We start from the raw sequence: 16,989 nt of genomic DNA, 5'->3' as shown, positions 1-16,989 counted from the left end.
AGCATTGTGCCTCCACACCGCTCCAACGGAGACGTACTTCCTGTCAAAGGGAAGGAACTTCGGTAACACATCCTCGTCTTCATCGGTTCCACTTGTGGTTATCTCTTACCTTTACTTTGTTTGTGTTGCTGTTGTAGAGTATCTCTTACTTGCTTCGTTACTCTTTGTAAGTAGCATCATATTGGTTGCTCACCTAGTGTCATTTTAGAGAACCTTTATGTTGCTAATGCTAATTTGTTAAGAAAAGCTAAAAATTGGTTGTTGCCTATTCACCCCCCTCTAGTCAACCATATCGATCCTTTCATAGTTGTATAATAAGATGTTCAAACAGAAGCAATACTAGCAATGGTTGAATCAGAAACTAATAGTGCTTGAAGCATACACTAATTTGATGATAATTGAAGAAAATGTATATGCAATAGAAGTAGCACACAATTACAATGGTTGAAGCAAAAAAAATCATTACCACAGAATCATTATCAATTTTCTTTTGCCAGTGAAAGCAATCTTCTATCTCAAAAGAAGCAAAAATATCTGTGTGTGGATGCATTATGGTAAGAAGCACAAAAAGAGTAAATTTGAATCATAAGTTCATAACTACTCTTACTTGGAACCTTGAAAAACTAAAAAGGAACAAGCTAAAAATGCCACCTAGGAAGGCGTACTTGAGTGATGTACATACAAATTTCGAAGAAATTGGACTAGTGTTTTAGTGATTAAAAAAATGAAGTTATAACATAGAGGAGATATAATACAGATCTCAGGAAAAAATATGCTAGGAATTACTAGTAATACGGGAAATAAAAGGCGTCCAAAGGGGATGATCCAAACCCTAAATCAGACAAGGATGGGGTGGGGAATCCCGTGTAGTGTCGGCCTTATTCTCCAACCAAGACGGTGCTTCAGCAGGTGGATCAGAGGCCAAAACTGCAGCTGAAGGACAGGCCGTTCCCGGTGGAGTTAAGCATGATGGTGAGGAAAGTCACAACCTCGCCGGTAAATAACAGTACCTACCAGACCCCGCATGTCACCGGATGGAATGACGCACTTGCCAGGTAGAGCGGACGCTGAAGATGGACAGTTCAGGAACTTGTGTAGTGGGAGAGAGCAGGGGCGGCTACAGCCTACACGCATGGCAAGCTCCGCTCTAAGCACGAACGGGCATGAGATATGGGAAGAGCTGATTTGGGGTGGTTAATTTGGGGTGATTAATTCGGGGCTAGATTAGGGCGTGGACCAAAAGACCGAGTGGTTTGTGGGCTTCTCGCGCATGACTTGAGCCTCTCAGTCATAGGATCAAATTAGTAATAGACGACATGCAACTGACCTGACGAATGCTTTTGCATCAGACGTTTGTAGGTAAGTGTTTCTCAAAAAAAACACCACGCACCACCAAAATGACTTAGGAACCTCTCCATGTCACACAGTTCCTCTATTTCAACGGGGCACCCACCCATGTCCTCTCTTTATATAAGAGATAAAATAATAATTAAAACGAATTCGCAGTATTACAATCTGCAGAATTTGACATGCTTACAACAACAAATAAATGAATAACTGTTTGCAAATCATAGTGAACTAAAAACAAAAAATAAAGCATGAATAATCATGTTTATCTATAATAAAAATTAGGTAAACAAATGGTGGTGGGATCTAACAAAATGTTAAAAAATAAGCATTAAGTTATTTTGAAAACTCAAAAAGGAAATGTCTCGAACATACGTGCTTTGGTACATTGATTTGCTACAAAATTATGTGAATCACTATAGAAGAGGCGCATAATTGAGGAACTTCGGGCATAACACACCTGAATAAGATTTATCTTTAGTGGCACATGATTGGACGAAGTAACTATTATAGAATTCTTCATCGCACAATGACCATGGACCGACTACCGCACGAAAATGCACAATTGCACTGTGGCGGGCCCATTGCTTATGTGCGAGATGTTCGTTGCTTATGAATATTTTGAAAACTAGATGAATACGCAAAAAAATTGAATCGAAATTGCTTCTCTAAGAGCAACTCTAGCAGACCCCGCAAAACGGCCGGCCCGCAAAAAATCCGGCAACTATACGGGTTTGGGTTGCTTTTCCTGCCATAGCACACACTGCAAACGCGGCCCGACCCGTAAAACTTCTGCAGTGGCCCGTAAACGCGACCGCTCGACCGGTATAACTGCGGGTTCGACCGCTGGATGCGGGTCAAAACCCTATCCCTCCACCGCCGCGAAATGCCCCCCCCCACCTCACCGCCGGTGCCTCCAATCCGTCGACGCACACCTTCATTCCGCCACGTAGCCACTCCAATCCACCGTCCTTGATGGCCAGCTCCGGTAGCCGTAGGAACGACGACCCCGAGAGGGCTCGTTGCGTCAGATCCGACGCCGCCCGTAAGCGCGCCTGACGCCGCCGCCATCACTCCTCCGTCGCGAGACAGAGGAGTACGACCGCGCGCGTGGTCGCCTCTTCTCCGGCAGCAGCTCATTCGAGGCGTCGAGCTCGCGCTCGTCCTCCTCCCTCCCACCGGTGAAGAGGGAGATCGAAGAGCTCCCGTCGGTGAAGATGGAGCCGGAGGCCGAGGCGGTGCTGGAGCGACGTGACGGGGCCGTCGTCGGACCGGAGGATTTCCTCCCTCACGCGGAGGCAGATAACCTTCTGCCCGTCCTGCTGGCGCGGAGTGCACGAGAGGCGGAAGAGGACCAGCAACGCCGCCGGAGGGAGGAGGAGATCGACACCATGCTCTACGAGCAGGGTGTCGCGTCGGCCATTGCCTTCGGCCACAAGGTGGAGGAGTGGCGCCGCGAAGCGACTGCGCAGAAGCGCATCTACGTCGAGCTCTCCTCCGATGAGGACGACGACTGAATGTAGGATATCTACTACTGCACGAGCTCGACTCTGGTGAGCTCCATTTTACGTAGTGCGGTAGGATAGGTAGTAGCTCTGGTGAGCTCCGATGAGCTCCAGTAGGTGATGCCCCCCTCTAGTACTGAATGTAGTTTGTATGATCATGACTATGGTTCCAATTTCGCCCGCGAATGTTTATTTTTCAAATTATGCAGTTTCATTATGCGGGTTCTGTTCTGCAGCGCAACTTTTCCTTCCGCAAAACCCACTTCGTCGAACTGTAAAACGCGTTTGCAGGTCATGATTATACAAGGTCTGCTAGAGTTGCTCTAACCAGTCGGCCACTCGTGTTTGTATAAAAATGTGGGGGCATTGATGTACATGAACCAAACGAAACTGACGGCCACTTAATACAAACGAATCGTTTTTTGCAACTTATGGATGATATTGGTGGGTAACTTTTACCAATTTAAAGGGCATTTTTAATGACGGATGATCAGAAATAGTATTTGCTTTATTATTAAAGATAGAGATTAGGTAGAGATTTCATGTTTGCTAGTAGATAAAATGGAGAACAATCATACATAAAATATGTTATAATAAAGTATTTTATTTTATTTAATATATATCAGGATTATTTAATACTTTCTTTGTTTTAAAATAATTGTCTTAAGCTTAGTACAAATTTGTATGAGAGCTAGTATAAAGTTGAGACAGTTATTTTGAAACGGAGGGAACAGTATCTATTACTTCCTCCGTTTTCTAAATATAAGTATTTTTAGAGGCATATAGATATATTTTAGAGTGCAGTTTTATTTATTTTGCTTCGTATATAGTTTATAGTAAAATCTTAAAAAATTATATTTAAAAACGAAAGGAGTATATTGAACTATGGAGCTAAAATCGAGCAAGCTAGTGTTGGTTTAAGATCAAGTCGTTCCTCAGAGCATCTTCAACAGTTCGTATGTTGAATCGTTGGTATACGTGTCCACATCATTAACCAACAGGACATCATACAAGCTTTTCAATGGAGTGTATGTTAACCGTATGTAAAATACTAAACGGATTTATTAAATATTAAAAAAATAACCATGCTTGCCTCGGAGCTTGTGCGTGAACCATTGCTTTAAGTTCATACGATTTCATTATTTTTCTTTTATTATGTGACATGTCATCAAAATCATCTATGTGGCAGTTTTACCAACGATGATCATACGATCATTGAAGATGCCCTTAATCAAGCTACAGAAGTGCTCATGCTCCGAAAAATGAGTCTCGAGGTTTTCTTGCATCCCTACGCACAAGTGGTGGTAGAAAGTACTTTGGTCTAAACAAGTGACCAAGCCCGCCGATACCAATTCAAAAACTGGCCAGGGCATCTATCTACCAATCAATCCACGTCGGGATTAGGGAACCACTCCGGTCGATCACAGAGCTGGGCCCAGCGCCCCATGCCCAGACAGCGATGGCTGCGAGCACGAAATTACTATCCCAACCCCCACTATGGCGATGCGCCCACCATGCATCACCATTACAGTTTACAACCCTCAAAATGTGTTTTCCCTAGAGGCTTCAGTTCGTGATTGATTCTTGAATAGTACTAGTACTGTATGCTTCCTATTGAGACCAGGCTTGGGATCAGGCGCTCATGTCTGGTGTGTCGAATGTGTGTAGTTTCTGAACTGAAGATACCTGTGCAGTGCGGTGACCGAGACGAGAAGAGCATCTGAAATTCAGACTCTGTGTTTGTTGTGAAGTGTGCCGAGGGCAAAAGGGCGAAAACGACCTCGCGATCTCCGCCACCGCGCCCCGCCCCGCCCACAGGTCTCACCAGTCAGTCAGTCACCACCGGCGGTTTCCGTCTTACCACCACCACCAGCGTCCGCTCCCCACCTACCCCCGCTCCCGCCCCGTCTCTCTTCTAAAGCCCAGCTAAATCCCGCACCAAACACCGCAGCCCAACCAACCAACCCCCACCCCGAGCATCGGCGCGTGAGGAAGGGGAGGCCATGGATTTCCTGCAGGGGCGGAGCGTCGAGACCATGGTGGCCGTCGCCGTCGCGGTCGTCGCCGTCGCCGTGGGCGGCGCACTCCTCCTCCGCCGATCCAAGAGGTCCAAGGGTATGTATGTATGTATGTATGTATGGCTGCTCCTATGTTCGGCAGATACATGCGTGATTACATGAGATGCCTGTGATTCGCACGTGATCTGGTTTCCTGGTTGGCCGGAATCCGGCAGCTACCAATTAGTTGTCGCTGAGAGGCCGTGAGCCCGCGAATTCGGCCACTTACTGCGAATTACTGAATTGGTTTGGGAGTTGGTGCTTTTTCGTGGTCACAGACGCTACCTGCTCGACTTGGTCTGCGGATTGGCCATTTGCAGTGTCCATGCCGCTCGCTATCTATATGGATATGATAAACCAGTCAAGTGTTTGTTTTCATAACTAAACTGAACCAGCCAAGTATTGTTAGTGTTCAGATAAGTCGGTTGAACGACTAGAAGATATGAGCCGTACTTCAGTGAACCCCACTGGCAGAGTGCCGTGGTTATTTTTACTGCCGGCTCCATTTCAGGCAGAACGCCTAAGTGGAGCTGTGCTGCAGGCAGATTCTCATCATTTGACTTGGTTGATTTAGTCTTACCATGTTATCATGAGTATAGTGCTTGAAAAAAATTGTTGCCTGGCTGGATTTAAGCAAATGAATCCATTTTGCCAGCCTAGTGACTAGTATCTATGTATTATGCTTGTTGTGAGATTATGGATTTAGGTGCGTTACTGATGCGAGTTTAATAACTGGGCACCTGTTATTCTGCAATATTTTTTTTTTGTTTTCTTTGTCGTGCGTGGTTCTGTAGAATCTGGAAGTGATTGCTTGCGGAATTTCGCACCTCATTCTAGCATTCATTACTTCTTTCATTCTTTGTTTCATCAACCAAGTACAAATATTGCTCGAGCATTCTTTCTGCTCTTGGAGGGTAATAAGCTGTAGCTTAGTGTCATTCTTGGTGCTCCTTTTGCCCACATCAGGCTGCTTGGATCCTGAGAACTTCAAGAAGTTTAAGCTTGTGGAGAAGACGCAAATAAGCCATAATGTTGCCAAATTCCGATTTGCTCTTCCAACCCCTATCTCTGTGTTAGGCCTTCCAATTGGTCAACATATCAGTTGCAGGTTTGTATTCTGTGCTGCTTCCGAGTTCTGAAGTTTGCTTTTACAATGTGTACTTCTTTTGAATTTTAAATCATGTTAATGTTCCCTCCTTTATTCAGAGGTCAAGATGCTACTGGTGAAGAAGTAATCAAGCCTTACACACCTACTACATTGGATTCTGATCTCGGAAATTTTCAGCTTGTTATAAAGGTATGCTTTCGTTTCTTTATACTATAATAACATTGGTTAACAATCTTATCTGTTTGCTCCACATTATTGTGTGTTCAGCTGTAGTTTCTTCACCTTTTCATTTTTAACATTTACTTTTCCCCAAAATGCAGATGTACCCTCAAGGAAGAATGTCGCATCACTTCCGTGAAATGAAAGTTGGTGATTATATGTCTGTGAAGGGACCTAAGGTAACACTCTTTTTTATCATGAGCAACCTGTGTTAGGTTCATAAGAAATAGCTGCTTGCTAAGCCTGAAAATTTCCTTTTGCTCTGGTTTAGCCAGCACAGGTGTTGTTATTTATAGTCCACATTCACAATGTCATGCTTATTTGCCATCTAATTATAAGTTTAACATGATTTGTTCTCTGATCTAGGGCCGTTTCAAGTACCAAGTAGGACAAGTGAGAGCTTTCGGAATGCTGGCTGGTGGATCTGGCATTACTCCGATGTTCCAAGTAAATAAAAGTTCAAAGTTCCATATTGCATTCAATGATGCTACAAACCGGTTTCTTTGATCTCCATTAACAATCTTTCTGTTCTCACAGGTTGCAAGGGCAATTCTCGAGAACCCTAATGACAAAACGAAGGTTCATCTAGTCTACGCGAATGTCACACCTGAAGACATTCTTCTGAAGGTGGAATCACCATCCTTTTTTCTGTAGAAACCTTTTTTTGGTTTTCGTGCAGTCATCTGGTACAGAAACATATCCAAAACATATATACTTTGCAACTGTTGACCCATTAGACCAGAGATACTGTGAGCATATATGACACATTTACTAGTAGAACTTTATAAGGTTGTTATCAGCGATGTATCTATTCCATATAGTTGTTGATGATATAGCACTTAGATGCCAAGTATTGTTTCCCTTATTCCCTTCAGGATATTTTAGTGTAAAATATCTAGAATTTCTAAGGTGATTCAGAACTTGTGCACAATTTGTACTGCAGTAAAAGGGAACTAATCACACAGAGTAATTCATAACTGAAACTTACATATAACTTCCCTAGCTTTATTTTTTATTATAAATATTAAACCATCTATAACTGGATATATGAATTACAAAGTTACTCAAATCATGAAAGCAGCATGGGCTTGAGCTAAGGGATGTTCTTGAATGATGGATGTGCTTCACTAGTACTGTACTATTTTGCTTGGTGCCGACTTTATAAGTCTGTTTAATCTGTGCAGGAAGAGCTGGACAGCCTGGCCGAAGAATATCCTGACCGCTTCAAGATTTTCTACGTGTTGAATCAGGTGCACCCTATGTTCTTCTCATCTTTTAACTAGATGTGCATATCAAATCAGTACACTGCATTTATTGTGCGGAAGCAAGCCGGTAGTTCTGTTCGGAAACAATGGATCCAGTACTTTTCCATTTATTGGGAACTAGTATAAGTAGGTGCAGAATTTCTGTTGTGACTCTCACGGCATTAACATTGGACAGCATGTTGATAGTTGAACACATGGTAACGTAGCACTGCTAGATAATTGCAGGACAGAGCTGTATGCATAAAATCGGTCACACAGGTAGGTTTTGAATAGTGTTGGACTACTTAAGATGATTGAACATAGTATGTGCTAAACATATTTTGATGGGATGAATACCATGTTCTGAAATAAACAAAACAAGCATTATGAATTTGTCTTTTATCTGCTTACCGCGTGCTCTAATCACACCTAGTCCAATGGTACAGAATTGCATTGAGAGTCATGACTCATGATTTCCATTGCATTATAAAGGCATTCCCAACAGATTCTCATACTGTCGTTTGCATGTGCAGCCTCCTGAAGTCTGGAACGGTGGTGTTGGGTTTGTGTCCCAGGATATGATTAAAATTCACTGTCCAGCACCTGCTGAGGACATCCAGGTAAAACTCAAGTCTTCATCCCTTGGAACTTTGTTTACAAGTGAGGACCAAGCGGTCGTCTTGGAGGAAACTCCGATTTGTACCGTGTCTCCGAGATAATCCATGTTTTCTTTGCTGTATTCCAGATCTTGAGATGCGGCCCTCCTCCGATGAACAAGGCGATGGCTGCGCACCTTGAGGAGCTCGGATACACAAAGGAGATGCAGTTCCAGTTCTAAGTTTCCGGAGCTCCAAAATAAGGCCCCCCACGCCCTACATTATCAAGCATGGAGGCTGTCCGACCCCTCTTGATTATATCTTCCACAAGCGATGCATTTTTAGTCTTGTACCTCCTTTTTGGTGGCCAAATGTGCAGAGGCCCACATTTCGCTCGATCCACTTTTATTATTGGTTTGAAATTGAAATATGAGCATTGGGTGGGTCCAACAGTCACCGCATCACCTTTTTTTTTTGGCGAACATCACTAACATTGGTAAAATGTTTGTACTGTAATTTGTTTGTACCCTTTGCAGCGATACACATGAGGAGCATATAGAGAGATAAAAAAGCGAAAATTACGGTGGAAAAACGAGGAGAGGAAAAAAACTGAAACAAGAAGTTGTATGCCGTGGGATCAAAGACAATCGAAATAGTGAATTGTATTTACGCGCCTACGGTGTAGTGTCTAGAAGGGTAAGCTGGTAAAACTTGGGTCCATTAGGGCATCTTTAGGTTGGCCATAGTGGGGAGTAACATATAGTAGTATCATGCATATGATACTATTGTATAATACTACCTTCATAGTGCATAGTATCATAAAGTAGTATCATAGATGACTTTATTTATTGGCATGCATGACAAATAGTAGCATAGCATTTAACATGTTACGGTATCTAGCTATGTTACTCTAACCCTCTCTCTTTTCTTTAATCGTCTGTCACATCAGCATGTTTGCTATTCCCGAGTACATGATACTACCTTAGTTACTCCCACTATGGCCAGCCTTAGCCGATCCCCAAAATGATTAGAGAAGTAAAAGATCTGATTTATTTCTCCAACGGGACCTAGCCGAGCGCCTAAACCGTATAAGGGAGTAAAAAAATGGAAAACGTTTTAAATCCATCGACTGATTTTGTTGGACGTAAACCTCTTTCTTTGACGTCCGATCGCATCAAATCTCATGGCTCAATTTCTCTTCGTCCGGACACACGCAACCCCGACCATGTGCCTTGGTCCATCCACGAGTGATTGCAGTTCACTCCAGCTTGACCGGTACCATTGCAACCCCTCCCTCAGCTGCTCCCTTCTCCCCTCCTCTACGTCGATCCAGTAACTGTCGGATGCGACGGTCAGCGTGGAAGCTAGGCAAAGGAGCGGCGGCACCGGCGGGCAGGGAGGGAGTGAAGACTCGCGCATCGTCTTCGTGCTTCATGGTCGTTGACGGCCCAGAGCCGAGGTTTGTTTTCTTCTAGATCTCGTTCTGGCGCGGTAGGAAATTGGAGCATTTCGAGAGGGTGGAGCGTGGAGGACTTGGGTAGGTGTAGGATGGGTGGTTCTCGTGGATCTGAGTCGTCTTGTAGGAGGGGTGGTTGCGGGGGTTTGTGTTGGGCTCGTCGGCGATCTTGCCCCTGCGGTGGCTTCATGTCAAAAATCTGCTTCAATAATTAACCAACTAGTTAGCCAGTTGTTCCCTTGTGGTTTGGCCGCAGCAGCTCTAGCAGAGTGAGAGCATCTCTAGTAGAACCCTCAAACCCTTAAATCCAAAATCAGTTTTAAGGGTTGAGAATTGGCCATTTTTGACACTTTTAAGGGTTGAAAAACAGAGGCAAAGACTAGAACCCTCAAACCCAACCCTTATAGCCTAGTTTTGAACACTATGAACATGCACGCGGAGGAACAGAGGATACAAAAATGACTTCAGCCGCGGAGGAGCTCGCGCTCGCGCTGCCTGGACGAGGCCGTCTCCCTGGCGTACCGCGCGGTGGAGCTCCGCCGGGCGCCGCGACCCTTCTCGGCGGGCGGCCGCGGCAGGCGCGGCGGCAAGCGGGGGCGCGGCGGCGGCGGCCGCGGCTGGAGCGCGGGGGGCGGGGGCGCGGCGGCAGGCGCGGCGGCGACGGGCGGGGGCGCGGCGGGCGCGACGGCGGCGGCTGGAGCGCTGGGCCGGGGCCTGGGCGCAGAGGGGCGGCGGGGCCGGGGCCGGGGCGGCGGCCGGAGCGCGGGGGGCGGCGGCCGGAGCGCGGGGGGCGGCGGGGCGGCGGCCGGAGCGCGGGGGGCGGCGGGGCGGCGGCCGGAGCGCGGGGGGCGGCGGGGCGGCGGCCGGAGCGCGGGGGGCGGCGGGGCGGCGGCCGGAGCGCGGGGGGCGGCGGGGCGGCGGCGGCCGGAGCAACTTCCGCACGCGGGCGGGAACCAACTGCCTCCCGCGCGAGGTGGGAAGTGGAGTACGGGTTGGGGGCAGTTTTCCCCCCCAACCCTCACTTCTACAGGCTGGGAAGGGTTTTGAGGGTTCGACCTCTAAATTTTTTTACGGGTTTAAGGGTTTAAGGGTTCTAGTCTACGCCGTTTTTCCGATAAAAACTGTAAAAAAGCGGTTATTTTTAAGGGTTTGAGGGTTTGAGGGTTCTACTAGATATGCTCTGAGCAGCAATAGAGTAGAGTAGGGAAGAGGAGCATCGGGGCAGGCAAGGCTTCTTGTTTTGGCACCGGCCTAGGTAGGCATGTAAAGTGTAAAGCACCGGCCATGCTTGGTACGACGGTGGCAAGGCGTGTCCTCGGCTCTATTTCCCAGAGTAGGAGCTGCTCGTCGTGAGCTGCTTTTCCATATGCGGGCATGGCTCCAGCCAGGACGTCGGGTGCTGCAACATCTAGTGAAGCTCCAGATTTAGACGGTCGAGGAGCTGGTGTGGTGGTGGTCGTCCGAGCTGTCCCGTAGGAGTTGTATCTGAAGGGTAGCTGATTTGTTAGGAACCCTAAGGAACCTGTAGTCCTTAGGATATGTTGTTGGTGTTCTTCAGCAGTGAAATAGTGGCAATGCAACACGAAATGCAACGCAACCGATACACACCATTGGCATTTTGTGATGTTTTTGTTAGCCTGAATTTTTAATGTGTACTTGTAGGCTTCTTGTTTTGCTATCTTGAGGTACATTTCTCACATTGAATATATATTGAAAGTTCTGTTGCAATAGTCATGTTTTTATTCTTGTTAAAATTAGGTTTATTATTTAGACTGAGTTAAATAGTCATGTTGCAATAGTCATTCTTACTCAGGATTGAGTGAAATTAGTGGAGTGACTCTTATTAGATTGTAGTATAGGTGTTAGAACTATGTTTTTGTTGTGCTGTAATAGGCCTTTTTCCGTTTCAGTGTTTTTATAACTTTCCTTTTGTTCTTTCTTCTGTTTTGCAGAATGGACGACGACGAATGTTCTGCTGCTGATGGGTCATTCTCAACACGTTTCTCAACCACCCGTTTGCGCCAGATTACAGATCGTCAGCCAAAAACAAGAAGGAAATTATATGCAAACGCAACTTTGGATCTCTCTTGAATATCAACTCCTTTTCTGTTCATGCCGATATGCTGGATTGGGTAATCATGAAAATTGATCAAGAAAAGGCGTAGTTTAGGTATGCAACTCAAACAGATCCCTCTTGAATATCATCTTTTCCTACCTTTGTTGCAATAGGTTTTGTTTCTTATAGGTTCAACTATTTTATCTACTTGTTGCAGTCGCAGAAAGAAGTACATATTGTTTACAAAAGACACGGTGAAAAAAAAAATTAGTGTACCTACTCGGTCAAGGCCGATGAAGTTCACTACTAGGAGAAAGCTTATAGATAGAATTTTAGCAGTAGCACGAGATAATCTAGAAGCGCTATTGCTAAGTAGTAGTACCGCGGTGCAACAACCGTCGCTACAAGTATCCAAGTAGAAGTAGCGCGGTCTGTTCACACGACACTACTACTAAGTAGTCCCATCGCCACTCACAGAGCTACGTGTAATAGTAGCGGTGGTCGATAACCAACGCTACAACTAATTACATAGCAGTAGCGCGTGTTGGCATCCCACCACTACCGCTATGTGTGTACGGTGCGAGCAGGTGCGCCCCGGTTAGCAGCAGCACCGGGGCACCGACAAGCGCTACTGCTACAGTGCTTAGTAGTAGTGCTCGTCGGCTTACAGCGCTACTGCTACGCATAGCAGCCACCTGTTGGGGAACGTTGCATGGGAAACAAAAAATTTGCTACGCACACGGAGACCTATCATGGTGATGTCCATCTATGACAGGGAGATTTGATCCACATATCCTTGTAGATTGCTCAGCGGGAAGCATTAAGATACGCGGTTGATGTAGTGGTACAACTTCGTGATTCAAATCACCGTCGTCCCACGACCCGTTCCAATCTAGCGCCGAACGGACGGCACCTCCGCGTTCATCACACGTACAGCTCGATGACGATATCGGCCTTCTTGATCCAGCAAGAGCGACGGAGAAGTGGATGAGTTCTCCGACACCGTGATGGCGCTCCGGTGGTGGTGATGATCTACTCCTGCAGGGCTCCACCCGAGCTCCGCAGAAATCCGATCTAGAGGTAGAACTACGTGGTATAGGTTTGAGTTGCACGCGGCAAAAGTTGTGCCTCAAAAGCCCTAAAACCACCAATATATATAGGAGGAGGGGAGGGGCTAGCCTTGGGACTCAAGGGAACCCCAAGGGCGCCGACCAAGGAGGAGGAGGTGGACTCCCACCCCAATTCGGTTTGGGGGAACGAGTCCACTCCTTCCTTCCCACCTCCCTCTTTCCTTGCTTTTCTTTTTTCCTTTGGAGTTTTCTTCTTGTTGTGCCATAGCCCTCTTGGGCTGGCCTCACCAGCCCACTAAGGGTTGGTGCGCCACCCTAGGGTTACTGGTCTCACTCCCGGGTGGGTAGGCCCCTCCCGGTGAATACCCGAAACCCTTTAGTCACTCCCGGTACACTGCCGGTAATGCCCAAAACTTTCCGGTGACCAAATGAAACCATCCTATATATCAATCTTCGTTTCCGGACCATTCCGAAAACCCTCTTGGCGTCCGTTAACTCATCCGAGACTACGAACAACCTTCGGTCACCAACACATATAACTCAACTATGCTAAAACATCATCGAACCTTAAGTGTGTAGACCCTGCGGGTTCGAGAACTATGTAGACATGACCCGAGACACTCCTCGGTCAATATCCAATAGCGGGACCTGGATGTACATATTGGATCCTACATATTTTACGAAGATCTTATTGGTTGAACCTCTGTGCCAAGTCTTCATATAATCCCGTATAACATTCCCTTTGTCCTTCGGTATGTTACTTGCTCGAGATTTGATCGTCGGTATCCCTATACCTATTTCAGTCTCATTACCGGCAAGTCTCTTTACTCGTTCAGTAATACAAGATCCCGTGACTTACACTTGAGTCACATTGCTTGCAAGGCTTGTATGTGATGTTGTATTACCAAGTGGGCCCCGAGATACCTCTCCGTCACACGAAGTGACAAATCCCAGTCTTGATCCATGCTAACTCAACAGACATCTTCGGATATACCTGTAGAGCACATTTATAGTCACCCAGTAACGTTGGGACGTGTGATACACACAAGGTATTCCTCCGGTGTCAGTGAGTTACATGATCTCATGGTCATAGGAATGAATACTTGACACGCAGAAAACAATAGCAACAAAATTGACACGATCACATGCTACGTCCATAATTTGGGTCTTGTCCATCACATGATTCTTTTAATGATGTGATCCCGATATCAAGTGACAACACTTGTCTATGGCCAGGAAACCTTGACCATCTTTGATCAACGAGCTAGTCAACTAGAGGCTTACTAGGGACAGTGTTTTGTCTATGTATCCTCACATGTATTTGTGTTTCCAATCAATACAATTATAGCATGGATAATAAATGATTATCATGAACAAAGAAATATAATAATAACTAATTTACTATTGCCTCTAGGGCATATTTCCATCACCACCTTTGTGACAGCCCGATGCCGACGTTCCAAAAGATTCCGCTTCTATTCCGTTTTCGTTGTGTGTCTATTTTCTTTTGTCGCATCATCATCGCATCATGCGCATCATCAGCATTGCATCGGCATCTCCGTTGTCGCCAGTTTTCAAACTTGCATCCGTTGTTAGTTGCCGGTTCTCATCGTAGTTTGTTCTGAGCCCGACCACACACGCACGCGACCGCGGCTTCATCAAAACCCTGTTTTAAAAGTGTGTTGAAAACTTTCTCTGATCGAGGTGAAACTTGGCATGCGGTCGTGATTAGTTATAGCTAGGCCGCCTGTCGAATTTCGTCGCGATCGGAGTCCGTCTGGTACCCGAACGGTCGACCGTAGCGGCACCGTATTCGGTCTACCGTCGGACGTTTGTCGGTGTTTTAAAATTCGTTGCCGCGCCGCCCGTTCTCCCTCTCGTCCCCGGATATCCCCTCTACACGGCCTCGTAACCGTTCCCCCGTTCGGAATTAGTCGAATCCGACCGCACGGTTGAAAACGGGGCGGAATTTCGCTAAACCTAGCCCCCCATTTGTCCATAAATAGCCCCCGGATATTTTTAGACAACCCCCTCTCCTCCTACCTCAGGATCCGCGCCACCTACCCCCAAACCCTAGCCCCCTCTCTCTCCCCTCTGCCAGCCACCGCGGGCCCACCGAGCCCATCCGAGGCCCGCACGGGCCCGAACCGCCGCCCGCGCTCCCGTGCTCTGGCTCGTCGGAGGCCCTCGCCGGCCGCCACCTCCCCGTGCGCCAGAGCCCGCGCCCTCGGCTCCCCGCGAGTGCCCAGTTCCCCGCCTCGCCGCCCTCCGCCGCTGCGCGCAGCACAGCTCCTGGCGCACCCGCCATGGCGAGCTCCCGCGCACGTCCCCGCCGCCAAGTCCTGCCTCCACCTCGGGAACGAGCGGATCCCGCCGTCCTGCGTCGGATCCGGTCGATCCCCGCCGTCGCGAGCTCTTCCCCGCCGTGGAACTGCCCCATGGCTCTGCCCCGAGCCTTCCCGTCGCGGTGGCCGGCCTCCGTGTCGCGAGCAAAGGAAGGAGACGACGGGCGTTGACCGCGCCCTTCAGGCCGCCCATCGTCTGGGCCTCCCTCTCGTGCGATGGCTCCCCTGCGCCCCGGCCTCGTGGGCCAGTTGCGGCCGATCCGACCCACCTAGGCTGCCCCGTTGGGCCTCCTCCTCCAGGCCGGCCTCCTAGGCCGAGGTAAGTTGCCCCCATACCCTATGTTGCGCCCCGAGCGTGGCCTAGCTATATTGCGCCCCCCTGTGTAGCCCATGAGAATAGAATAGGCCCGGTAGCTTATTTTCTATTAGGGATTTTTTTTTGGAATTATATAAATGCCAGATAAATAGATATATTAGAATGCCCGTAGTTTATTTTCCGTAAGTCGAATCACGATGAGTTATATATGCTTTTGGTGTAGAATTTCGCGTAGAATCCGATTATAAAACTTGCATATTTGTTTGACGTTGTTTAGCGTGCCATATGCCTAGGTTTACATGCTGTCTAGATAGGATAGTGCCCGTAATTATTTTTTTGCGCAAGTCCGGATTGCCTGAATGCCTTAGATAAAATGTCCATGTTTTAGGAACCCTCTTGCCATGTATTTTAGAGCGGTCATTTGTATTTTTGCGTGTAGGGATTGCCGCTAGTTTATTTTTCCGTGTATAGGTTATTTTCTCGCATTTATGTGTGGTGAGATTATTGTGTTGCAACCCCACATGTTTTATATGTTTTCGGGGTATAAACTGTGCAATTAGTTTTAGCATTAGAGCAAGTAAGTTCGCACAATATTTTGCCATGTTGCCCTATTGTCTTTTTCGTAGAATTTATTCCGTGCTTCGTTTGACGGAGTTGTCAACTAGGGAGTTGTTCTTGGGTGTTTGGACTAGCCCCTGGTATTTTTGGTTGCAATAGAAATGCATGTTTAGGTGTGGTTTGATTGCTCTCAAGTTGCTAGAAATAGTGCTGATTTGGAGATGCTGAAATATTTCTAAGTCTGAGATCTGTTATATTTTGTTGCTGTCTTGTCTTGCTTGTAACTTGTGATCTGTAGCTCTTTTGAGGTTGGTGCAATGGGGTTAGTTGTAGCCCTTGTGTTTCTCTAGCATGCTGTGAATTTTCATGCCATTTGGAGTCCTGTAGCTATAGGTTTTGCTGCTGTCAATATGGCTTCAGATGGAAAACTGCACTTTCATGAAGTGTAATTTTCGCTAAGTCTGAAATAGTGTGCGAGCTGCCATTTTGTGACCTCTTTCCCTAGTGATCCATGATGCCATGCTAGTTTATGTTAGTTGTTAGTTGTAGTGCTTCTTGCCCTCTTTCGTGTCATGCCTTGGTTGAGTATATTTGAGTTGAGTAGCTCGTAGTTGTGAGGTGTAGAAAATGCTATGTGGCTGATTTTGACAGGTTGTAGTCATTTCTTGTTTTGCTCGTAGTTTTTGATCCATAGCTCCGATTTGAGCGTGTCCTATATGAAACTTGCTTAGAATCTCGTGTAGTTTCATTTTCTCTTGCTGGTTGTATGTTTTGAGGTGCTCGTGACCGCCGTTGCACACATATTGCATTCATGCCATCATATCTTGCGGTGCTTGTAACTTTTGATCCGTAACTCCGTTGGAGATGATCTCTATGTGTAAATTGCTTGTAACGACGCGCAGAATCAAGTGAACCTATTTGTTTTGCTGTTTAACAACTAATTAAATGTGTTAGTTCAGATCTGGACATAATTGTAAATTAACATGTGAGGTCGTCTCGGAGATGCTATATGTCGTTTCCGACCTCATTTAAAATGCCTAGATAGGTAGTTTAATTACGCTTCACCTCTTGCCATGTTTAACCATATTTAATATTGCCGTGTACCTAATCAG

The 16,989-nt window shown here is 46.7% G+C and overlaps 1 protein-coding gene across 1 annotated transcript; it reads left to right on the top strand.

The window, feature by feature from the left end:
* Positions 1-4,719: 4,719 nt before the first annotated feature.
* LOC123444689 (NADH--cytochrome b5 reductase 1-like) lies at positions 4,720-8,528 on the top strand. The gene is made up of 9 exons (XM_045121496.1): positions 4,720-4,967; positions 5,876-6,017; positions 6,116-6,206; positions 6,338-6,415; positions 6,603-6,683; positions 6,774-6,863; positions 7,421-7,486; positions 8,014-8,100; positions 8,226-8,528. Exons 1-9 carry the CDS (start codon positions 4,856-4,858, stop codon positions 8,316-8,318), a joined length of 840 nt encoding a protein of 279 aa, XP_044977431.1. The 5' UTR covers positions 4,720-4,855; the 3' UTR covers positions 8,319-8,528.
* The last annotated feature ends 8,461 nt before the right edge of the window (positions 8,529-16,989 follow it).

The sequence above is a fragment of the Hordeum vulgare genome, chromosome 3H (assembly GCF_904849725.1).
Source record: "Hordeum vulgare subsp. vulgare chromosome 3H, MorexV3_pseudomolecules_assembly, whole genome shotgun sequence".
In the NCBI taxonomy this organism is placed as follows: domain Eukaryota; kingdom Viridiplantae; phylum Streptophyta; class Magnoliopsida; order Poales; family Poaceae; genus Hordeum; species Hordeum vulgare.
This window is presented reverse-complemented; position numbering and strand designations above follow the sequence as displayed.

Bases quoted from the DNA above. Each gene is read 5' to 3' on its own strand.
- LOC123444689 (XM_045121496.1), top strand. From the start codon at position 4,856: ATGGATTTCCTGCAGGGGCGGAGCGTCGAGACCATGGTGGCCGTCGCC. The intron at 6,416-6,602 runs GTAACACTCTTT...TCTCTGATCTAG, and splicing joins TGTCTGTGAAGGGACCTAAG to GGCCGTTTCAAGTACCAAGT. The intron at 6,684-6,773 runs GTAAATAAAAGT...CTGTTCTCACAG, and splicing joins GCATTACTCCGATGTTCCAA to GTTGCAAGGGCAATTCTCGA.